General features: G+C 39.9%; 2 protein-coding genes across 4 annotated transcripts in view; one reads left to right on the top strand and one right to left on the bottom strand.

The window, feature by feature from the left end:
* Positions 1-5,458, top strand: part of vgll4b (vestigial-like family member 4b) — a 44,903-nt gene extending 39,445 nt beyond the window's left edge. For both annotated transcript variants that reach the window (XM_051416343.1, XM_051416342.1), the window contains one exon: positions 182-5,458. In XM_051416343.1, the coding sequence (XP_051272303.1) occupies positions 182-438 (257 nt within the window). In that variant the 3' untranslated portion in view covers positions 439-5,458. The remainder of the gene's footprint in view (positions 1-181) is intronic.
* Positions 5,459-5,629: 171 nt separating this feature from the next.
* Positions 5,630-26,678, bottom strand: part of atg7 (ATG7 autophagy related 7 homolog (S. cerevisiae)) — a 66,818-nt gene continuing 45,769 nt past the window's right edge. For both annotated transcript variants that reach the window (XM_051416339.1, XM_051416338.1), the window contains exon 19: positions 5,630-7,006. In XM_051416339.1, the coding sequence (XP_051272299.1) occupies positions 6,974-7,006 (33 nt within the window). In that variant the 3' untranslated portion in view covers positions 5,630-6,973. The remainder of the gene's footprint in view (positions 7,007-26,678) is intronic.

Here is a 26,678-nt window from a genome sequence, read left to right on the forward strand (position 1 = left end):
AGTAGATGTCAGTTAGTATTTTTCCATTGACCTAAGATGCATATTACCACTGTTTAAACTGATGCTAGGCAATAAATTGCCCACTGAACTTTATACAAGTGAGTTTTAGAGATGTTTCTCTTTTCATTGTGGGAACTAAAAACTCTCTTTCTCTTGCCGTCTCCTCCCCTCCCCGTTCCAGCCAACACAGCCTGTGACCCGGTGATCGAGGAGCACTTCCGCCGCAGTCTCGGGAAGAACTACAAGGAGCCCGAGCCCACCGCCACCAACTCGGTGTCCATCACGGGCTCGGTGGACGACCACTTCGCCAAGGCACTAGGCGAGACCTGGCTGCAGATTAAAAACAAGGGGAGTCCGTCGTCGTCCGGCAGCAGCCCAAACTCCTCCCCCGACAGTCACATGGTCAATCACAACCACTCCCCTTCTGTGGTCTCCTGAAGGAGGAGGGGTCTAAGAGGGATTTGCCCCTTCTCCCCAGCCTTCCCAACCAATCCCGGCTCCAACACCCATGCCCCCGTCACTTTGGTCTGTCACCAGCATCCCTGAGGGAATGCCTGCCTGCTGGTCTGCTAAAAACATCCAAAAACCCTCATGCCTGCTCTTTCTTTCTATGCACTCATAGAGGATCAACCAAGCAATAACAACACAGCTGTTTTTATTGTCCTTCTGTCCTCTGGTATGCTAATGCCAGACAAAAATCAGTAATGAGGGTTCGACTTTGGGACTTGACTGGAGCATCGAGCTGCTCCTTCCAATCATTCATCATCCCTGCATGCCTTGGAGCTGAGCAAGTGTCTGTAGTTATATGTACATAACGAGAGAGAGGAAAGGCGGTGTTTTAATTATTAACTTTCTTCTTTGTTTTTATTTTGTTTGTTTCTTTAACAGTAGTTTTGTGTACTGCTTTCGCATTTTGAGATGCCCGACATTTGAAAGAAACGATAAGTGAGAAACACTTTGGAGAAAATAATCACAAACCACCTGACTGTGCTACCAAAGAAACCTCAGACACTGATGTTTATCGATGCCCACCTCGAATAACAAAACAAAAAGCCATCTTGTAATCTCCTCCCTCTGTTATATCTGTGTGCATTCTCTCACCTTCCTTCTCTCCCCCCTCTCTTCTGTTTATGTGTTTTGGCGGTTTTGTTACTGTATGTGTATATTTGGGTGATTGACTTGGTCTGATTTGCACTACTGCCTTAGAGGGTAAAGGGTGACATGTCAATATTGTAATCTGGCACTGCACACACTGGGACTGATAAAGCTGATTTTGACGCAACATAGTATAATCCAGCTTTTGTTGGAATCTCTATTTGATCTCCCATTAACGTTTTTTTTTTTTTTTAAATCTACCTGGGAATCATTTCAACCTGGCCCTGACAGAACAAGCCACATTATTATTATGTATTATTTATTGAGTGCATTTAAATTTTTTTTTAAATACATACGAGTAGGGTTGGGCAGTATAAACATTGAAATATACAAAGTAATATGGATTTGGATACCATGTGTTCATGTTGATTAGTGCAAATGCATGTTGCATGGTAAGAGAAGGTGGGTGAAAAAAAAGAAGGTAGCTTGCTATTGTTATTGTCACCTCTGGCAACCACTGTCAGGTCTGACTATCTCGAACCAAGCTGTATTTAAACTATTGATGAAGCACCTTTTTAGGTGAGGTTAAACAGGAGTGGAAATGATGTGGATGTAGTGGCCAGAATGAATTCCACTCACCTTTTTATTCTAAAGGGGAAAATGTGTACAACATCGTACTTATCTTCAGTATTCAGTATATATTGCCATAGTAAACACATCATACTGCCCAGCCCTACATACCAGCTGTACATGCGTGTTGTGAGCAACTACACGTACATCCAATTTGTTAATTAAGTGGCGTTGATTGATAAATATATTTCCGCCCCCAAAAAAACATACAAAACTACTTCACACACTTAAATGGTGCCAAGTTGTTGCATTTCTTTTTGCAAGCACAGTCAAGTCTTCAAATCAGCTAGCTTGTGGTGTCGATGGACATCACAGACACCACGAGAGGAGGTTAGGACTGGAAACGACAGTTGTATAACCTGCAGTGTGTCGAACGTTGCGCTCTGCTGAACAATGTGCTTTTGATGTGTTTCACCGGCTTAACTGCTGACAGTGATGAGGGGATAGATGACGCTGCATGTCACTTTGTGGTTGCAAAAAAGAAAAAGAAAAAAAGAAGTCTGGTTTCTAGACCGGGGGAGAGAAGATTATTCAGATCTCTTCAAACACACCTTTGTTTTTGTTACTCTTTGAACACAGGTGTTGTAATTATATTTGGCTTACACCCTGCTATCCCTCCCTCTCATACACACTGTGGTTTGATAGATTTCTACAAGGTTTGAAGGGTAAACTAATGCTTTTACAGATGCATGTTTTTTTTTTTTTTTAATAGCTGGTATCTATTAATGTTTTTAAGCATTTCAATCTTAACTACTATTAGCCTTTTTCATTTGGACGTTAGTTGTTACTTCTTTCATTGTCAGTAACAGACATAGACACTATACACTCACTGCTGGGTCAGTTGTACTCCATATTATTATTGTTATTGTTATTATTACAATTTTGTATTTTTGTTTTCCATTAATATCAGTATGGTAACAAACATCTATAGTGGGACAGCCTCCGGACAGGCTCTGTTTAACGATGAGAGCTGCGTTTCTCAAAACCATCTCAGCGCGGTAATCCGTCAGCTCATTCCTGCAGCAGAGCTGTGCGGGTGCTAGTGTCGAGTTGGCTTTGGGATACGCAGCCAGTAAAGGTTTTCTTAAGATGTTGATCCATCGGTGGTACAGGATGCTACAACCTTCAGCGTGAACGAGCTGAGACACCAAATTGGCACAAATTAGTCAGCAGGGCCTTGTTTTCCTGAAAAGCACATCAGCCTGAGATAAAATTTTAATTTAGTTTTAAATGTTGTCTGTTTGGCGGTCGTCTTTAAATCATCACCTGCCTTTACCCACATTCTTGCTGCAGTCCGAAAAGTACTTTGTACAGTACAGGCTAGAACGCTATGATGCTTTTGGGAAACAAGGTACCGGTAATGATGAGAGCCTGTGATGACAGTTCTCAGACATCTTGTTGACGTGTAAGAGCTGTGTAACCCCGGCAGAGAGATGGTGGCAGACAAAACAAAACACTTGGCTGAAAATTGGGGGTTATCTGAATTTATCGTGCGATACCACAGCTCTTTCGACTGCCATCAGTTGACCTTTTGTGTCCTGACTTGGTGTCCAGACTTTTGTTTTGTTGTATGTCAATGCTTTCTTTTCTGAACAACATTGTATTGTTGCTGCAGTTAAGCTAGACTGCTACAGACTGAGAAAATGAGTTTTACTCTGTAAAAGCGCCTGCGCCAACATGGCATACATTCCTCCTATAGGGAACTTTGTTCAGGCCTCATACATACTCTCAGTATCTCCATATCAACAGACTGAGCTAATAACCAGCCAACTGTCCCAGGGTTTCTTGTGTCTTTACCGGAATTACAAGGTTTCCACTTTTGCTTTTTGTTTTGTCTTTGCATTAAGCAAATTGGCCATAAATCCACACTGTGTGATAAATGAACAAACAAGCATATATGCCGTAACATTTTTGAGGACATTCAGAGCATAGAATGTAGAGTAACTGGGGTTGTAACAGTGAAAACGTGGCAAAAGTACAGAATCATTTCATGTCTCTGAGCTGAGGTTGACAGGTGCTGAGGTTCATATTTGTTTGGTTTAGGTCATTTTTTATAGTATAATGAGTACGGTTACAGAAGTATCTAAATAGAACGCTTTCTCAGTGTTCTAGAATGTCCACACATTCCATCCTCAACTATCAGAACAAATGTGACCGAACAAGAACTGATGATAAAAGTTCTAGAATCTTCAGATACACAAAAAATTGAATCACAGCGCAACTGCTAGTGAATCAGTTTCCATTACAATTGAGTACTCTACGATCTAAACGTGCTTTCTGTGACCAGTTCAGAGTGGTTTGGATGATGATTTAGCAGGCAGGTTTTTGGGGGTGGGGGCAGAGCTTCAGGAGCTGAGCTTCTGTAACACGACCTGTGGAGAGGCCAGGAGACGTTCAGCTGCCACTGAAAGTCTTTTGAAGGTCTCACAGCGATGCCTCCCCCTCCTTTCAGATTTAGTTGACCCTGATTTAAGATTGGATGTAGAACATGCTAGAAAACACGAGGGAAAAGGGCTCAGTGTCCAGAGGATTTTGTTTTTCTATTATTATGCTTTCTCATTATCATTTCACTACCACCCTGTAGGTAGGAGGCTCTCTTTCTGCTTCGGCACACACTCCCTACACACTGTAGGAAAATCACTTAATAAAAAAATACTTTTTTATAATAGGTAACTATAAGACCATCATTACGCTGTGCGTAACGAATGTACAGAGAAAAAAATCGTAGGTATTTTTTGAGGAACAATTAATTTGTTAATGATATGTAGCTATTTAATTGTTGGTTTTCCCTGTCCTTATATTGTAATCATTGCATTTTCTTTTTTGTGAAAAAAGTTGATCTTTTTTGTTTATAGAGTTTGTCTTGTTAGAGTAAAGGTTCAAGTGCAGGAACACAGTAAATGTATGAAACCACAATAAGCCACTGGTGTGTCGGTGACAATCGCTACTTCCATTGGTCCCCAATGTTCTGCAATCATTCAACATGTGACTCCTGAGACATCTGAACAAAAGCTTCACTTGTGAGCAAAAAGAGGTTGTCCTGTTCAGAGGCCTCCTTCAGCAATTTGCATGTTTTGCATTGATGAAACATAATTTTTGCCACTGTGAGTCTTGCCAGCCATTTCCAAATCTTTTCCATTTAACTATTAAAAATAAAATAACATTAGTAAAGCATTGTAAATTGTGGGTTTTAAAGGACTTTAGATGACTTGGTCTACAGATGGGAACTGAGCTTCAAGTAAAACCATGAGTCTATTTGAGAGCATTTGTCTGATTGGTTTAACTTCACTAAAATCAAAATACTCAAGCTGAACTGATAAAAGCATGACAGCATTTTTGTACATATTCTGTGCTCAATTCCACCTGCTCTGTTGCCAGCCAGTGAGGCTGACATGATTTAAGTAGCAAATGAGCTTTGGGGAAGTCACCCTGTCTCATGTTGCTGTTCCCATCTGTGGAGGCCATTTTGCCTCTGTAAACATTAAAATTGTGCAGATAAATCAAAGAGGAGTCGCTTTTTACCACATTTTCCAGGTCCCTTTTTGAAGCGGAAGTAGCATGTACTTAGTGGTAGTAATACTCTGAACTAAAAAAAAAAAAAAAAAAAAAAAAAAAATTTGTATCAAGAAAACAGTCGATTTGTGGCTCTGTGTCTCCTACTAAAAAGGTTTTGGCAGGCCACCTTTTTTGTACGTAAGTAGCCTTGATGAACAATAAAATGCTTTTAAACCACTGTCTGACTGTGTGGGCCTCTCTTTGTAACTGTTTTGGTGTGTTTGTGGTTGTGTAATGGTTGAGACAGATGCTAAAAAAAATAGAAAAGGGGGGGGTGGGGGGCAGATGAGTTGGAAAGATCCAGCTACATGAACCACTGTTTATACAGCAATAAAAAAACACTCAGATCTTAACAGAAATAATCAAGAGACATTTTATTACAGTTTTTGGTTAAATACTTACAGAAGAGAAACAGATCATAAAAAATAGCTCGGAGAATAGTCAGAATTATGAAAACCAAGTCTCAGAATTTGGAGTTAAATCTGAATTTTGGGAATAAAATCCAAAGGAATTCTGGAGTTTATTTTGCAATTGGAAAAAAACTTTAATCTCAAATTCTGAAATTAATCTCAGATCTCTTTTTCACATTGCACTCGTTCTCTCCAATAAATATCCCAAGTGGATGTTGAAATTTACATTACACTGAAAATATTGTACATGTTAGCAGTTCAGAAAAATAGGCAGAGTAAGAAAAGCAACATAAATTGCACAGACAAACGCGAGCATGCATCAACACAAACAAATCATTAAGACCTTCAGTTTCTCCATAAGCTCTTTAGGTTAAACTGTGCCGTTGTAGGTTCCACGTTGTCCTACAGTAACAATAAATCGTTTATATATCAGGAGCCACAGTTCAGTCGCTGTATAGTAACATCTGTGTGCAGGTTTCCTACAAAACAACCAAGCTGGTTTTAGTATTAACTGTACTGCATGTATCGCAGTCTCCAGCGAGCACACAGAGAGATGGATGGATTCGCTGAGTTGTCGAATGTGTTTTTGTATTTTCATAATTTATCTGAAGCTCTTTTCCAAACTGAATGAGTGAGCAGATGTAGTATGTCAGTGTTTGGCCAAAGGACTCTCCAACAAGCCCATTAAATGTGTTGATGGAGAGACTGTGGGAGGGATTGAACCTGTGAACATTCAGTGAGTTCTTTTAAGATTTTTGACAAAAAACAAAAGTCCCTAATATAATTACAGGGTGACGTGTTTTCGCTCAGAGAATTGAATTGACTGACTGACTGACTGACTGAGAGTAAACTGATTACACATCATCAAGTGTTAGCTGCAGGTACATTCTCCCTTAAAAAACAACAGCTTCATACACACAATGTGGAAAATTAACTTGTTCAAAGCTCTGATCCTGTTTCTAATGTAACAGTGGAAAAACAGACTCACTATTCACTGAATATTTTAGCAGTAAAAGCATTTGCCATTTATTATTTTTTCCCATATTACAGTTCTATTCTGAAGGTCCAATGCTTTGGGTGATTTTGAACCCGAATGTACACTAATAGGAATTGTAAGGCTTTTCAGCTACTTTTCTGAAGAAGTTTTTGTAATGTTCTTTTTTGTGGAAAAGCCTTTGTTCCCTTGTCCTTTGTAAATATGAGATTCCTTAAAAAAAAACAGAAACAAACATGGGTTAGAGTGTCCAGTCCTTCGGAGGCTCTGAGTTTGTTTCTCCAGTCCTTCAGATGCTCTCATCATCGCTCATATCCCAAATCTAATAAGAAAAAGACACAAATGAAAAAGATATTAAAGACTGAAATAAACATTACAACATAGAAGTTATTACTAAAAATGTCTATATATATTACATAAAAAGATAGCAAGTGGACCTTAAAGGTGCCCTGTGGAGTTTTCTAAATATATGTTTACATTCAGTGTTTCTCACCACAACACACTGTGTGTATCCTTGAGGTCTATGTTACTACGCTGAGTGCATTTCCTTCCTCATAAACATCTGCAAAGCACATTTTCTAAATACTTTAAAACACAACTCCCTTGCTTCACCCTCCCCTTCCAGTGCGAAGGAGAAATTACAGGGACCATGAAACGCCGCTATCTAGAGACAGTGTTTGGGTTCAACATGGTGGTCTCCCTCTGTAGATAAAAACAGCTCATTCTAAGGTAACGACAATAACAATTCTTATTTTCAGGTGATTATACAGTAATTCAATTATATTTCTCCTGAATGTTACACATTCTTTGCCACCAACTGTCAATCAGTAGATAAGTGCAAAACTAGCTGCAGACATGAGCATCGCGTTATGTGCGTCTTCATGTGCAATCTAAACAAAATGGGGACCCTGATTCATATAGTGCTAAAAGTCTGCAGGTACCTTCAAGATTATTTTTGTCAAACAAATACTTCTTTTTCTTTTCTTTTTTTAAGTTTTTTTTTTGGGCCTTTTCATGCCTTTATTAGATAGGACAGCCGAAGATAGACAGGAAAGGTGGGTAGAAAGAGAGGGGATAGCACGCAGCAGGGGGCCACAGGTCGGACTCGAACCCGGGCCGCTGCAGCAACTCCATATATGGGTCGCCAGCTCTACCGACTGAGCTAACCATGCGCCCGTCAAATTAATATTTCAAGTTCAAGAATGAGTCATGAGTCGTGTCCATGTAGTGTCCATATATGTTGTGTAGTCGTATCTTTGGCAGTGTTGGGCTAGTTACTCAAAAGGATATCATTTATTACTCATTACTCTTTTCAAAAGTAATATTATTACTTTACTTATTACTCCAATGCCAACAGTAATTAGTTACACTACTAGTTATATTACTTTTCTGCTCCTCCCCACAAAATTGGTAATTGTGCCCCTTCTCTTCAGCTTTGTTTGTTACAATCAAAGTAATGGGAATATTTCCAGTTGCTGAATGTAAAGGTTTCTATCTTCCAAGCTAGTTTCCTCCACTAATCCAAGGATGTGATAACATTGTTGGATTCCAAATTAGTAGGGTATGCCAACAAAAATAATGTTGTAACTAAAATGTATTATTTACACTACTAGTTACTAAGGAAATTAATATTATTACTGTAATAATATTAATAGTAATGACTTACTGCCCAACACTGGTCTATAGTATGTACAGTACATGGAGTCCAGGCCTCAGCAGTAGCAATATGTATCAGCAGTAGACAATTGATCAATAGCAATATGAAAATTGTTCAATAGAATATTGATAGTTTCACGCAAACCACCATTAAGCACATAACAAATGTGCCCTGGCTCATGAACAGCCTATCATATCCCTTGATAATGGAGCGTACTATGAGCCATAGCTGCTTCCACCCTCTGGAGTACGCAACATATCGTCAGTCTCAACCTACATCTGTTACATCTCAAGAAACACTACACAGGCAATCCACAATGGAGAGGAACTCAGCAACAATCCTGTGGGCCTTGATAAATAAAGTGGGTAAATTCAAAGTAAGGTGGTTAAATGCAACCTTTTCTCCACCTGGTCTTTTCGAAAAATAGATAATTAAATATCAATATTGACTGAAATGAAACATTTTGTCATGATAAATCTTTCATCGCCCGGTCCTAATAGAGTAATAAGGTATCATTAACATATCAATAAAAGCTCTGTTGAGCAGTTGTTTTGACATAATTTACCGGACTACCTAGACAAACCCCAGAACATCGTAATACAGGCAAACACAGAGCAATAAAGTCTCTGATTGTGGTTAGCCACTGATTCAGGTGGAAGTGTGTGAACCGTAGAGGCTGCACTGATTTCTACTGATAGCCCTGAATGTTTGATTCAATTTTAAACAGGAGGAGACGGATAAACAGGATAAACAGACAGATTTCCGTCTACACGAGTGACTCGTAAGTCACAATAAAATTCACTTTAGAGAACATACAGGCAACCTGCAGCTCTCCTTTCTTGGCTACATGCACCAATAACTTTAAAAATAATTACTCACAATCACAGCTAAAAGCTTTCTTACCAGGAAGTGACAGCAGCATGTGACTCCCTCCCTCCCCCCCACACACACACACACACACACACACACACACACACACACACACACACACACACACACACACACACACACACACACACACACACACACACACACACACACACACACACACACACAGAGGAACCTCCTTTTCACTACTGTGTGTCAGTAAACAACAGTGGCCTTCTCGTGGCAGCAGATTCTTCACATTCTCTCTCTGTAAGACGTAATTCACATACCTCTAACACTGTCTGGAATGTCACACACACACACACACACACACACACACACACACACACACACACACACACACACACACACACACACACACACACACACACACACACACACACACACACACACACACACACAGTTTTGACACATACACGCTGCATTCCTTTGAATGTGCTGCTCCACAACTAAAAGGGCTAAAATGTGAATTCCAGTGTAACAACTGAAACACTGAAAGCTGAAAGAAATGCTGAGATCTTTTTCTTTTTGTTCAGTGCGGGGGAATTTGCAACACAGATGTATATTTGTACATTTGTATTACATTTGTACACACGCAGACTCTGTGTAATATTAAGAGCCTTAAGAAAACCCATTCCCAAAAATCAACTGAGATACAGTGACTCACTTCTTTTTTACATCTGAAATCATTAGGCAAAAGTAACAATCCATCTAAATAAACAACCAGGGCTGCAACTGACAGTTATTTTCATTATTGATTAATATCATTTACTCGATTAATTGAGTAATCAACAGCTCATCACAGTTTTCGAGAGCCCAGGGTGACGACGTCAAATATCTTGTTTTATCTGATCAGCACAAAACCAAAAGATGTTCAATTAACAGTGATATAAACAGAGAAAAACTTGTTTCTGCTGAAAATGTGAAATTCGTCCACAGGCGAGGACACAATTCAGTGGAATAGTATAGAAAAGAAAGTTTCAGATAATAAATTAATAATATATAATTTAAAAAATAAAATAAAATCGACACATTCTTTCAATGAAATTCTCTGAAATTAGTACCAAATTACACATTTTGTCTTGGAACTTCCTAAGAAATGATAAGTAACCAACAGACCTGTAAAATAAAATATTAGCCTGTATTTCCCTTTCGAAACACTGACACGTTTTGCCGACATTTTGTGCTTCTGTGTCATTTCAAGAGAGGTTGGACTACAGCGAAAAGATACTATATTTATATACATCATTACAGTAACTGCTGTGTGCAGTAAATGACTTCAGCAGTGTGAAGGGAACAAAACATGGAGGGGATATACGCCAAGGGGCAGTAATGGCTCTGCCCCTTCTGCTCAGAGCACAGCATGATGCTCAATAGTGCACATCAAGAGCTCTCAGTTCTTTATATTGTGAATCCACACTTAGCAGGTCAATGTAAAACAATCATCAATACTGGGATGATGCATTAAGGCAAAACATCTTTCACAGGAAAGGTCTCAAAAACTAAACTGATCACTGCTGCTTCTTGGGTAAACCCAATGTATTTAAACTGGAATTAAAAAAAAGGTGCCAGTACTCTGAACCTGTACTGCATGTGGCTATTAACATATGCTGGCAAGACTACAGAACATCCCCATGTGAAATCTATTTCTGTATAAAAATATGCGTACATTTACAAGAAACATTACTGTTTCTGAAATGACGAAATAGTCAATTTTCTTCTAAGTCGGACTTAAATGTTCAACATAGTGTTTTAGGAATAGTTGTACGATTATGTGCTGTCTTTCTGAAAGTGTAATGAGCAGATTGATATCAGTCATATTTGTACATTAACTACAGAGCCAGACGGTAATTAGCCTAGCTTAGCATAAAGACTGAAAGCAGGGGTAAAGGCCTAGCGTGGTTCTTTCCAAAGTTCAAAAATACACCTAAAGCTATCTATTTAATCTATTTAATCAGTGCATAATCAGTTATTTAAAAAAGATGGTGTGTGGTTTTAGGTGGAGCTACATGGTGGAACCATTTCTTTAAGAACATCTCCTTCATTCAGCCAGCACTTCTGTGCAGCATCTCTCTAGCTACAGCGTAGGTTGTCAGATACAGTTAGTAAGCACACGTCTTAGTATAATTGTAGGTTAGCGAACGTTAGCACGTTGAGCTCGGCATGATTCATGTTAGCAAAACACAACGTTAATATTAAGTGTGGTTTTAGTCGGGATGGGTTGCTTGTTCTGTTTACAGGCAGCAAATCTTTATCATACCATTAACGTTATGTTACTAACGTTACAGACACTTGTTGCTGAGTCGACCTAATGGACAGCTCAGTAACAGCGTTAACTTACGTTACGTTGTTTTTAACGTAATTGTACTTGCTTGTGTAATAACGGTAGCAGTATTGGTGAGTGGTAACAGCCTTACTGCCTTCTGAAAATATTAATTTAAAAGTTATAATGCAGCCTAACTTCTGGTCACAACGTGTGTGTAGGTGTGTGTGTGTGTGAGAGAGAGAGAGAGAGAGAGAGAGACTGAACATTTGCTCTCACTTTGCGGAAAAGATATCGGGATATATATCGTATATCGATATTCAGCCTAAATATATTGGGATATGACTTTTGGTCCATATCGCCCAGCCCTAGTGCATGACTTATATTTGCCCGTAAAACATTTATCTTTACCATTGTTTTTGTTTTGTTTTGTTTGTTCTACTTCGGACAGAGCCAGGCTGGCTTTCTCACTGTCTTTATGCTAAGTCTCCACAGATATGAGAGTGTTATTGATGTTGTCATCTAAAAAGCAAAAAAAAACAAAAAAACAACTGAACTTTTGTTTTAAAGGAATACATGCTTTATAAGACGAAATTCTGATCGAGTTGTCCAATTTACAAAATTAAGATAAATTATGATAAGATGTTCCTTTATTGATCCTATAATTCAAGTCAGACACAGCAGCATAGTGGAATGTAGTGCAGAAAGGAAAGAAGTGTATATAATATAATATATATATGTCATTGGACTGAAGAGGAATTACAGTGAAAGACAGCTACTAAATTCTGGGCCATAGTGTTTGTGGAGAAACCACCTATTGCCTCAGTGACATCTGCAACTAGTAACTAAAGTTAGCAACAGGGAAATCACAGCAGCAGCTGTATTCAAGCGTCCACAGAGACACATTATTCCTGTTTTAGCTTCTTTTTCCCCTTTTGTTATTTGCTACATTTTATCGAGGACATCTTTGGCACTGTTTTTGCTTTGGCTTTGTTAAGGTTTTAGTCAGAGGCTTATGTATATGCATGTGCATCTGCATTCACCAGGGAGGTAGCAGTCATATGGCCAGTAGTGATTTGTGCCAATACTTCGGCTTGAGAGGGCAAAAAGTTGTCTAACCTGTTCTGCAGCATGTTAACCGGAGCAACAGTCTACTGTGTACAGGCTAAAACCTGAGTGTGGTTTGGTGTTATATTCCCATTGATTGCATTATTGGAACTTCAGGAAGCCTTTTCCAGCATGTAGTTGGAGAGTTGCAGGATAGTGTGGAGAATGAGGACAAATTCATATCAAAGCTGGACGTTCACCATTTCTGCTCCACTGCTGCTGGGGAGCCAGCATCAAAAGGACAGCAAGCAAAGAGCTCTTTGAAACGGAGCGACACTGGAGCCCCTCTCTGGACGGCTGCCATGCCGCACTGATGGCGTGTGTGTGTGTGTGTGTGTGTGTGTGTGTGTGTGTGTGTGTGTGTGTGTGTGTGTGTGTGTGTGTGTGTCTGTGTGTGTTTTTAGAAATCTTTTGTACAAAATGAAAGAGAGAGGGGGGAGAGAAAGGAGGCGATTTGAAGGAGGAGAGACCTTATGTAACGTGAATAGCTCGAGCAAACTGAAGCCAACAACTTTACTACACTCTTTTCAAGCAGGGCTGTGTACTTGGGGTATTTCTCAACCGTTTACCCTTTGTTGCTGCAATGCATAAGCAGATTTCTGTAAAGCAGAGATCAAAATAAATTAGGGAGCTTATTGGAATAAGTCATTTTATTCTAACAACACAACAAACAACACAGCAATTCAAAAATTGCTGAATTGTTAATAATTTGTCAACATTCTCTTTTCCCACTAGATCCATTGTGAAACTGCTGCTTTTCTATGTTTTCTATGATTGAAAATAAATATGATTAAACAACTGAACGTTCACTCAACCCCTCCTGTGAACAGTGATTGTCCAATCATAGCTCCGCAATCGTAACCAGGTCCTGTAGGTGCTGTCAAGCTTTCACAACACGTTGAAGAGGTGTGCATGGGACTACAGCAACAGCGGTACGGCATATAAAATGTTGTAGTGTCTCTTTTTTATTTTCTCCAAAACTAAAAACACAAGAACAAGGGTCAACATTAGCATGTCCTGCTATCTAGCTTACTGGCAAGTTCAGTACTAACTGAGTAACATGGTTATTAGACATACGAGTCAAATCTGCAACTAACAAGATCTTCCCTGAAATACAAGAACAATGCTGTTTCTACATGGATGACTAAGTGGTAATGGTTCTGCCAGTTTGCAAGGAAGAATTTTCATTTTTTGGGGTTCTGGGAAATTGTCTCAGATATTTTTCACTATTTCACAGACTGAAAATTTTGAAATTCCAATCAACAAATGAAGCAACAATAAAACAAATTGTCAGTTGCAACCCTAGCTTCAACTATATTTGTCCTCACTGGTTGACCACCACACCACACACCACACACACACCACACACACCGTGACAGCACCTCAAAAGGATTGGCAGCAACACAATCAACGACACATCTTTCACTTTGAAGCAGCCTTATCGCTTCAGGACCTTGAGTCACTGCAGGTTAAAAAAAGGACTGCTGGGTGTTTCATAAAGTCCTACAGTAAGCTGCATGTAATCATTGTGTGAATGTTTTTGTGTTTGTAATCAGTTGGGCTCCGGCTGATAATGACAACTATAATCTAGGCTAGTTGTTGAAACACGGCTGGGATCTGATCAGATAGAGGAGGTTTTAGCTGGAAGCCGAGGCCGGTGCAGTCACAGCCAACTCTCTGCTGCCGCTGATTATTGTTCCCACACAAATACAACACAAGCATCAGCATGAGGGTCTCTAGCAATATTTGTTACTCTGCAGGCCCGTGTCAAAGCACTGCTTCTGGAAACACCAGAACGACAATATACACCAATCAGCCATAACATTATGACCACCTGGGCACCAAGGTGGTCATAATGTTAAGCAGCCCCATACGCAACAAACTGTGACGCACTGTGTGTTCTGACACCTTTCTATCAAAACCAGCATTCACTTTTTCAGCAGTTTGAGCTACAGTAGCTCGTCAGATCAGATCAGAACACCTTCGCTCCACACGTGCATCAATGAGCCTCGACCCATGACCCTGTCTTTGGTTCACCACTTTTCCTTCCATGGACCACTTTTGATAGATACTGACCACTGCAGACCCGGAACACCACACAAAAGCTGCAGTTTTGGAGATGCTCTGATCCAGTCGTCTAGCCATCACAATTTGCCCCTTGTCAAAGTCACTCAAATCCTCACGCTGCCCATTTTTCCTGCTTCTAACACATCAACTTTGATTACAAAATGCTCACTTGCTGCCTAATGTATCGCACCCACTGACAGGTGCCATGATAACAAGATAATCAGTGTTATTCACTTCACCAATCAGTGGTCATAATGTTATGGCTGATTGGTGTATTTGTTGTATGGCATTGCAACGTTTCAGATCCCTGTGATTTTGATGACATTACCACTTTCAGGCAGATATCTCAGGATTCAAAATACTGAGCCTACTTACAGGAAGACATCCTAAGTACGGGTGGCCCCAGTGGGAATCCAACCTCTAAAGCCATTTAACTAGGCAGTGCAACACAACCACTGATGGGCTTTGATATTAAACACACATCTGCTTTACATATTAGAACTGACACCAAAGCACAAAGCGCAAAGTCAAGCTTTCATCATGGAGACTGGCTCCATCTGATATGCAATTAGTGGACCACACAGAGTGACGTGGTTTATGGCTGCTGGATACAGCACTGACTGTGTGCTACTGGTTGAGGAAGAAAAGTAAGAAATACAGTCTTACTAAATCTCTGTTTCATCCTTGTGATCTTGGGTAGTTTATGTGAGTTTTTATAAAGCTTAAGAAACTGTGTGGGCTTTGACCGATATCTGTCATCACAAACTGTGTGAGACACTATCACCCCACAGCTCACTGGAGAGATGCTGCAACTAACTAAAGTCCTTTTCAGGCATGGAAACATAACATTGCTGGATTCATCTGTTTCTTAAAGTGATTGCTTTTTGTCATTCAGATATTGTTTTATTCAGACATGACAGGACATTTACAGAAAGAGCTATAATGTGTGGGTAAAATGCTGCTGAAGACTTAAAAAATACAATGATACGAAAAAGAGTGTTTTCAGTTCTCATATGGACTGTTTCACTGATGGATTTTTAAACGTCTTTCCATTGCCACTGAAGCTGTAATTAATGACCATTTTAGCCAAAGGGACACTCACCCATCTTTTTACAGTGAATCTCCTGACTTGTTTAGGGGTGTTAGGATAAAAAAGTGATATTTAGAAATTAAATATTGATAATGTGTTAATAATACACATATGATAATGATATGTAAATAATCCAGCATCTCTTAAATCATTTTCTTTCCATTCCTGTTTTGTGGTTCACTCTCCAACATAGAGATGCAATGCACCTTAATGCTGGTTGCCATTGTTACAGTATAATAATTTGCCAAGAGAAACAAAACAATACAACAAAATTCCTACAAATTGGTATATTTGATATGGCTATGATAACCATTTAGTTAAATATGATATTGTGATAGCCCTATTTCATCTAATTTATAGTTAGACAGTCCAGACAGTAATTTTTTACTGGCTTTTCTGTTGTATTTAAAATATTCTTTCATTCATCCATTTTATCAACGAAAATGAGAATATAGGGAGGTAGTGTTGGTCCGACTCTTGTGGGTGAATGATGTTTGAGTTTTGTCTGTAACAAACTGCTTACATGAGAAAAATCTCCTCAACAACTTAAAATTGGCCAATTTGTATATTTTTTTTATTAGTTTATGACACAGATTTTAATCAAGAAAACAAGATGCACATTTAATCTCCCTTTCTGTGTATTTAACCTTGAGCTATTGTGGTTTTTATAGTAATATGACAGCATTCAATTCAGTTTTGTGCCATGTTGGGCTGACATAGTAAGACTGCCATTGTGACTTATGTAAAAGTGACTTATTCAAACCAGAGATTGATGTCTAAAATTGCCATCACATTAACAGTACATAATGAGTTGGAGTCTGAAAATTGCTTTATTCAGCACTACAATGACTTAAAACTCAAACAGTCACTGTGTTTGGAGCAGCTCCAGAAACTGTTGATCTTTAAAATCACTAATTGAAGTTTTGGCAAATAGTTGTTCATATTCAGTATTAATAAATGTGTTAAAAACTCAAGAAATTCTTTATGGAAATCATGACAGATTATGGCATAATAATTGGAAACATGACAGTGTTTTTAACTAAAGCAGCAGGCATTGTAGCAAATAGTTTCACACCAAGAAACTGATACTTGGTCATTGTCAAGCCCAAATTGTGTTAAATCCCTTTTTCCAATCTATAAATTAAGCCTGATGAATTTATCCGCCTATAGAAACCTCAACACTGGGCAATTAGGTCTAACTTCACAAAGGGGTGTTGGCCATGGAAATTCTTGTTTCCTCTAACAAATGATCTAACATCTGTTGGCCAGGAGGATGCGTTTGATGATTTATGTTAATGGGGGGGGGGTGCTTACCCTTTCATCCCCTCTCATAAGGCCCCCTGAGGGCAGGTTTTACATCCAGAAGGAGTGAGGAAGACCCAAATAGCTACAATCGAAGAGTGATGAACTTGTTGGGAAGTCAATACAGGAAGTAAATACACTAGTTCTGAAATGTTTGATGGCTGCCAAACCCATTTCACACTTCAGATCTCAAGCGCCTTTACATCACTGATCATACAAGCTTGGAAAAAAAAGGTTTTATTCTACATCAATTTTTTTTTCCTCCACAGCTCTTATTTCCTTTTCCTCTCTTCCGTTCTCTTTCCTGGCTTACCACAAGCCTCTCATCATGGAGACACTCACAATACCTAGAAAACACACTGAACTGACTGGAAATGATCTAAACAACAAAAGCAATAGCAGGTGTGTGTGTTTACATGTGTGTGTTGACCTCATTATGCTATAATAGTTTTGAAACCATGGATGACATATCCACTCATCCACATGCACATAATCTCTCACACACTGACAATACACAAGAATCTCACACTCCCACGCGCACACCTACTGATGAGCACAAACACACACACACATGTGGGTTCAGGGGGGTTGATGTAAATATATAAAGCAGTTTGGGTGTAGCCTTTCTAAGGATTTAGTTTCTGGTATGGAGGAGTAGTCAGCTGTAAAACAGCAGCACTTTGAAGTACAAAAGATGTGATAAGGTCTACAATCACCTGAGGGAGGGAACCTTTATCTTTAACTGGAACCTGAGCCTTTATCTGAGAAAAAGAAGAAAAGAAAAACTTCCAGCTATTTTTTAAAATCTTAACTTTGGACTCAATTCAAACTATGTAATGATGTGTGAAAATGAGGTGGATAAAAAAGTGAGAGCTCTGAGGATTACAGTAGCCCCTTCCTTTGAGATTGGATTTGTTGAGAATGTTGCCACCTTTGTCATTTTCATGTGGCAGACAACATTTCCCTTGAGTTTCCCCTTTTTGTGTCTTCCCCTGAGGCACTGCTCTTCTATAGTGATCACTTCTAATGGCACACAGATTGAACTGGACATGTAAATAAATGCAAAATCTTTTCCTTGTCTTACTGATAGGACTTTATTGCTCACTGCTTTGAAGCTTTAAATTGCGTTGCGCTTATGGTCTGCACTATATACTAAATGTGGATGGACTGTTCTTTGACTGCAGCCAGGCTAGTGGCATCTAGAGATGACAATGTCAGTCTGTCCATTGGTTGGTCCACCATTTTGCTTCAGAGTAAAGTGCCGACATAAGGTTGACATCTGTGGTTCAGAGTAAAATATCTTTAGAAATATTGGATAGATTGCCATGGATTTTGCTACATAAATTCAAGATTCCTTTCAGGATAAAATCTGATGACTTTGGTGAGCCTCCGACTTTATGTCTCCTGCCACCATCAGGTTAAAAGTTTTCACTTATTCAGTCAAATATCTCAACATCTACTAAACTGACTTTGGTGATCACCTGACTTTTCCTCTAGTGCCACCATGGAGTTGACATCTTTGGCTTTTAGTAAAATATCTCGACAACTATTGGATAGATTGCCGTAAAGAAGAAATTGACATTCATGGTCCCCGGGGGATGATTTGTAAAACTTTTATTTCCCTGACTTCTCATCTAGCACCATCTTCAAGTCAAACATTCTGTTCATCCAATACTTACAATACAATATGACCAAAAACCTGCAACATGAATAGCATTCAGCCTCAGCTGTACTGTGTTTAATGTTAGCATGGTAATAAGCTAAACTAAGATTATGCACATTACCTGCTACACATTGCTTGACGTACAACCTCGAAGAGTTATTAGCATGTCTGTTAACTTGATAGCACCAATTACATTTGGAAACCAAACATACATTCATTTTATAGTTTTTTGTTTCAGAGCTGCCTGAGATATAACCCATCCTACGACACCCTGTCCAGCTGAAGCTGCACCAGTCACCAGTATGGAAGTGCTATATGTTATCTGGAGTACTGGGGAGGCCTGTAAGGGTTACTGCATGAGGCTCCACAAAACAGCAGATCTCAGTAGTACATTTCTATCCTAGTACGTGTGCAGACACTTGGGCCACCAAGCTCAGCAGATTTACTAATTTACATAATGTCTTGGCATCTTCCATTTGTCCCGGTGCTGCCATCTTCACTGATCCCATAAAAATATTACATCAAATCTGAGATGTTATGTTATTATTAAAATGTTGATTCCTCTATTCATCCCCTGAAAGGCAGAATGTCTTGCCGGAGGCTGTGCATTAGTCTAGTGGTAATTGAAGAAGAGTACACGCTGTGAGTTTGTATAATATGCTTCCATGCGTGGTAAGGGGTTGCTGACAGTGTGGGTGCATGCTTTTAATATCTACACCAAACTTAAGCTAATACAAAAACTGTTGAGAAAACATGGTAAGACAATCTGCCATCAAACTTTTTTGATGGGTGTAGAAAAAAGAGAATCTTAACGTTCTGGGTCCTGAAATGTCAGAACAGACTACTTGTCTTTGTGGGTTGCACAACAGGGTGGCAACAAGTCTATTTAAAGTCCCTAATTATTCAGTAGTCTACCACTTCTGATCTATTATGGCTCTTGTACAATTTGCAGGGAAAGGTTGCTGGAAATGTAATTGGCTAAATAAATATTCAGACTTAATCCTGGTCTGGGAAGACAGTGTGTCATGTTCCCGTAAAAAGATCAACTAGGATTTAAAGTGTTAAACCCTATTTGTCTGAGTCTCCTCTTCCAGTAACACACTTAATTGATCACATACAGGACACACACATTTACAAGCAAATGTACACAAATACAGATGCTGATGAGTGCATGCATGTGCATACCCACTTCATGCAGAATGACCTCATGCAGCCCAACATAACTCCTACTGCTGCTGTAGCACGCTGCATTCCCAACTACATTCCTGGCTTCGCTCAGACATTCCTGCACAATGCGGTGGGAATCTGCAGTGTGGTGGTTTCACCGGTCGAGAGAGCGGTTTAAAGTAGGGTGAAAAGGTCAAAAGGTCAAATCCCTTACAACAGCTAGAAATGCCTCATAGTAAAAGTGAGAAAGAGACAAGAGTGGGACACAGCAAGAGAGGTGCTCTTCCATCACAAGCCAGAAGAACAGTTTTGAGACAAACTGGCAAATATTTCCAAATCTATTCTTCTGAAAGATATTTTGATGTTTTGTTTTAGCACCGTCTACACAGCACTCCAAAATTCCTCATGGCCTCTACATTTGTTGTTTATCCACGAAAATAAGCACAAAGCAAACATAAATTTACATATATTACATAAAACAAATAGGAAGAAGATGTCAAGATGCCATCACAATATTGCAACCCTTGGGTATGCTAAGCTCTTTTTCTTTTGTTATTTGAAAGTAAATCCCACCCTAGACAAGAATTCTACTTAAAACTACTATAGTTTTTAGAACAGTTAAATGTAAGTATCTATAAAATATTCCCATTGTGACATTTTATTAGGTGACACATGTCAGAGCCCATGTGAGGAGGGCCATCGTGTTCTTCGTATGCAGCCTATTCAGGCCTTCATTTTCTACTCATTACCACTTCAGGCTATCCAACAGTAAAAACATACTACTAAAGGACTCTAAAGCCCCTAATGCCTTCTGTTTAATAAAGTAATGTCTCCAGGCAGCATATACAATTCCACACAATAAGAAGAGCTTTGGCTAATGTTGCTTGGCAGTAAAAACACTCATTTGATAAAGTAGTTCCAGATGCCTCAGTGGATACAAGATGTTGGGACTGTGTGATCCCGATTTGAAGCTGTAGGTGTGTCTGATATGGATGTAGAGGGAGTCGCCTAAAATTGGGAACAGACTTAAGATTGCTTAAAACTACAAAGTTCAGATACCCCACACACAACAACATAGATAGATTCTAAAGTCTTGACTCTCAGAAAGGGGCACAGACTATGATTCACATCTCTGAAACAACTGAGATCCCACGAGAGCAGTAATTCTCGCTCGCTCATGAACCAAAACTTTCATAAATTTGCCCAGACAGAAACAGCCGCCGTCCATCTATTCTTAGAGCGGTTCAGTAATTGTAATGTGTGTCCTTGCCTGAAGGGCTGTCTCTATATTGTCTCTGCAGTCAAAGCTACTACACAAGTAATCGAAGTTCAACAACTCAAGGCCTCAATAACTCAGACCTACACATAACATGGCAGCCTGTTCCATGGTACCACACTAGCTATTCCTTATGTTGAGGAAACTAAGTGAGCCAAATCTAAGCTGTTTCCACATCGAATGTCTCTCTCGTAATACAGTATGCCTGGACTGAGATCACACAGATTTAGGTAGCTTTTTCCCTCCCGTGTTTTAAATGATCATTTTGTTCTCTTCCATTTCCTGCAAGGATCCTCCGTGTTCTCTCTGGTGTCCTCATTGTTCCAGGCCTACTGCTCTCAGGAGGGAACAGGCTACAGACGTGTGTGTGTGTGAGTACACGTTCTATTCACTGAGATTTAAGACAGGAAGAGGAAGAGGAAGAGGAGGTGGGTGGAGACAGGAAGAGGAGGGGCACCTGCTAACCTAACCTGCCCTCTGGGTTAGATACAGAACTGACCCATACACCCACATCTAACACACAAGCCACGACTTCAAATGAATTATATTTGTCTGGCACTAGGTTCCACATAAGACACAACTTAGTTTATTCCACAGCTTGAAATCATTAACCATGAGCTCTTTATAGTTAAAACCTACTTCCTAATTACCACCCACACACCAGGTATTGATTGTGCTACCAAGATAGAAAAAAATGTGATTCACTGGCTGAAAAAGACTTGAACCATGCTTTTTAATTTTAAGAAGTGACAGCAATGTGCTTTATGGTAGATACAGGAAAGTGTTCAACTGCGATATTGTTTAAATACGGGGATAACAGCAAATATTTTCTCTCCTGGAAGACATTCATACTCGGTTGTTCACATGAGAAGTGACAGAAATATAAACCGCACAGGTGGCTTATCACAGCGAGAAGTGGGTGCAAATGTCGAATTGTCATAGGAGCTTTCAGAAGCTATTCGACCATCCAACGCAAGACCATTAAAACTTAAAGGATTAGGCAAGTTTTCTTTTATATTATTTGTTATTGTAATCACACACCATTAAAAAAAAAATCAATAAGCGAGTTGTAAGTCCTCCAATACGTTATGACTTCCCTACCCCGTCTGTGGCTCTCAGCCTCAACCAATGGGTTTGAGGCTGAAAACAGAAACCTTTAAAAAATGGGTGACAAACATATACATTTAAAAAAAAAAGGCTCAGTAAAGTCAGTAAAACAGCTGGGCACTAATTCTGAGCAACTATAACAGGAGTAAATAGCACATTTGTTGCCCAGGATGGTGTTTTTGGGGATTGAGTCAGAATAAACGCCCATGTTCATTGTAATGAAGGAACATTTCAGCCAGTTTCAACAGTGTGGCTAATTAATGGGTTTTTAATAGTATTTTAATGGGATATGTTGACACTAATGTTGACACATCCAGAGTGAGATAAGGGAAAGGGTGATAAAAGAGAGGGAGATGAAGCCTGAGACGAGCAAAAGGTTGAAGATCGGGGGAATGTGAAGGGTGACATGGCTTGGAGTTAAAGTGGTTTGACACTGGTGAAGAGAGAAAAGACATAGTTTAGAAGGACTCTGGTGGGAACAGAGTTAGTGTGCAGGTCCCAGCTGAGGTCACATGCCCCTGGCTGTGTTTTCATAAACTCTTGGGGTAATCAAACAAAGCACCGGTCCAGATAGCAAACCTTGGAACCAAACCTCATAACAGAGAAACGACAAACTAGGAAGTGATGCAGCATCCGCCTTTTTCTGCTCGTCCCATTTCCCATTAATAAAGGGCGGACACGCCTTCTCTTCCCTATTTTTCCTTCCTTTACTCAAAGTCGGTCAAACTCGACTGCCGCCGCCGCCACCTCCCCTTTCTCCCCATTTTCTCTCAGAGTCATAAAGGCCAGCTACAACAACAAATGGAGTCTCTCTCGGCTGGGTGTGGTGACCTGCGGAGCAACAGCTGGGTCCTGTTGTTCCTCCTGAGACACCGACTGACTGCTCGCCCTCTTTTTCAGGACAGCTCTCCCTCTATGTCCTTAACTTTTCCTTAAATATTTAGTCCTTTTTTGCTCTCACATTCTCAGGATTGCTATCCTTTCTAGGCACAGTTCTTCTCTGAACTGATTTTCTTAGAATGAATCCCTCACTTTTGAGGTACTGCTAACTTTCTTTGTCAAACAACTGACACATCAACCCCTCTCTTGTATCCTCTTCTCTCTTTAAAGTTTGGATTTTCTCTTGCTCCATCTGCCTTGCTCTGTTTTTCTGTTTTTTCTCTCACTTAATCTGTCAGTCCCCATCTCCCTCTCCCTCTTCCCTTCCCTCTTCCTCTCTCCCACTGTATCTCCCCCTGGTCCCCATTTCCCTCTGACACATTTCCTGTATACTGGAGCAGGTTATCAGGACATTTTCTGAGTCATACAAGTGTTTCATAACGCCACAAGTGTCTCGAACTTGTTAAAAAATGGGTAAAAATGTCACAAAATTAACTATATAGTGAAACATAGTGTAGACACGCAGTTTTGAATCATTTTCCAAATAACCCAATTATGACATTTTATTTATTCTTATTTATGACTGTAGTGAGGGTGATTTCTACAAGTCAGTCAAATAAAAGTCCTTAACAGCATGAAGTCTCCATTTAGTTTGGTTGCTGTTGCTTCTGGAGAGGCATTAGCGTGTGCGTGTGTGTGCAACCAGTATAAACCCTACCTAATGAACCGCTTTGAGCGTGCAACTAACCAAATGGCAATAACAGATAAACTTCAGAGGGTGTGTGTGCAGCCAGTTCAGACCTGCCCTAGGTTTAATTAGAACTGTGAGTCAAAGCCAACTGACGTGAGGTCAGAGGAGCAATCAAACACTAGTAGGGCCCCATGGGCACATATACACAGCGTGTGTGCATGCATGACACATACAAACACTCACACACATACACAAACAGACACACACACACACTCTGACATGGGACTAAAAATTATGAAAGTTTCTCTTTCTGTCTCTGTTGTTTTACAAGGTCTCAGTTCTCAAAAGGACTGAGAGCAAATAACATTCAAACAAACCAGTCTTTATCAAGCAACAAGCCCCGACACACACCACACCACACCACACCACACCACACACACACACACACACACACACACACACACACACACACACACACACACACACACACACACACACACACACACACACACACACACACACACACACACACACACACACACACACACACACACACACACACACACACACACACACACACACACACACACACACACACACACACCCCCCACACACACACACCCCCCCACACACACACAGGAGTTCACAGGAGAAAAGAAGGCAAAGTGCCTAGTAAACCACAGTCGGGGCAATCTTTTGATCTGATGCTAAGAACACCAGACAGTCACAGTCTTTCATTACAAAGACTTATTCAGTCAGTGAATCAATCACTGACAACAACTTCTTCTTCACACAATGAACCAAACTTTACGTTTTAACACTTTGGAGACGGTACCTGTGACAGATGTTTTGGAAGAGCTGATGGCTGTATGGAAATTCAATCATACAGCCAGCTTCCTACTGGCCAATTTGGGATCCCTGCAGCTCAATAGGCTACATTCAGATGTCCCTGAATAGTAAATAATAATAATACTAGTTTTGTTTCATTTTTTTTCCTTTGGTTTCAATAATGAGTGCCACAGAGTATTTACACATTCCGTACAGGATGCAGTCTCTATTTTATTTTGCTTAAAAGGTTTTGGTGCATCTAGGGGTGAAGAATGACAACAGGCTGTGAATGTGTAAGAGAAACTACAGTGGCCACGAAACTCGCAAAAAATGTGAAAGGCCAGTGTTTGTTTTGTCTGTTCTGGGCGACTGTAGAAACATGGCGGTGGTGAAAACTGAGATTCTGATTTCTGACATGAAAATGAGGTCAAAGGAAATTATGCCAGTCACAAACGTGTGTATATGAGCAAAAGTGTTTGTCAGAATAAAAGGGGAACAAACACAAACAGGATAGAAACACACGGAAACATGCATATGTGCATATACACATGTACATGTATTATTTCTGTGTGTGTGTTTCTGTGTGAGTAATTATCTGAACCAGGGGCTTGATGCTATCACTGTCTTCCATGTGCTGGACAGAGCAGCATCAGGGGAAAAGATAAGAACTGGCATTGGCCAGATGCACATTCTGTGTGTGTGTTTGTGTGTGTATTTCTTTTTCAGGCCAGAGCTCCAGGGCAGATTACCTGTGACCAGCCAGGCAGGCTAGAATTAGGCTATATAAGATTCAGACAAGCACAAGCGGACACACACACGGACACACACACACGGACACACACACACGGACACACACACACACACACACACACACACACACACACACACACACACACACACACACACACACACACACACACACACACACACACACACACACACACACACACACACACACACACAGGGCTGGCTCTTATCTCTGTCTTTAATGCAGCTGGAGCGTTTTTCTGTACAGTTCAGTGGCTGAATGCTTATGTCAATGTAAATCTTACCTACTTTGTGCATACAAGAAGTTGTGTGTAAGCACTGACAGAAACAGGAAAGCAACAAATTACATTTTGGAATAATTTACTTACACTCATCATGTACACTGTACTCAGCTGACAGACTTAAACACACCATGTAAATTTTAGTCTATGAAACAATAGAGCATTAACAGGACACAGTGTGTGACTCACATACTGGTAACGTTTACTTCCTGGGATTTCAATGAAATGATTTATCAACTCTCTAAGTGTATACAGGGGGATACAGGTGGCACACATGACGTCAACGATAAAGTCAGCCAGCTAATCCTCCTTCAAATTCAGCATTCAGCATCTTCAAACTATCTTTAAATTCCCTGTGTAGCAGTGGTGGGATTTATTTTTTTTTCAGTAAAACTGAACTAAAACCCCATCTATTCATAAAACACACATTTTAATTATTTTAAAATCTTCTATAAATATAAAGACAATGTCAAATACCATTTCTACTGACCAAGGAAGATGGCATTATTATATGTTATGCTACCTTCAAAAGGACTACTGTCATGTTTTTGTACACCTTGGTACACAATATGCTTAGCATTCAAGTATTAAAGTAATTTAGTCAACAGCACTGCATAAATGCAGCCTCATTTATTTCAATGAGACCACTGGGTTGGCACAGCAGCCGTGCTGCTGCAGAGGACTCGCAGGGTTGCATGGCAAAAAAGTCGAAACTGGCTCATCTTTTACCGCAATGGGAAGTCATCCGGAAAGGCACTGCATTGGCAAATTAAATAAGTGCAAGTGCACATTCTTGATTATGCAGTATATCTATCATATAAATGATATAATGAATGCCAGCATGACATCTCCCCAGAGTCATAAAAATCCCTCCTCATAGTATTGTAAACTATAGTCTAGTTTTTTACTGTCTGATAAGCCTTAAAAATCATCTATTTCTCAACCCAGGATTACTGGAAC

Source organism: Dicentrarchus labrax, unplaced genomic scaffold (genome assembly GCF_905237075.1).
Source record: "Dicentrarchus labrax unplaced genomic scaffold, dlabrax2021, whole genome shotgun sequence".
NCBI classification, from domain to species: domain Eukaryota; kingdom Metazoa; phylum Chordata; class Actinopteri; family Moronidae; genus Dicentrarchus; species Dicentrarchus labrax.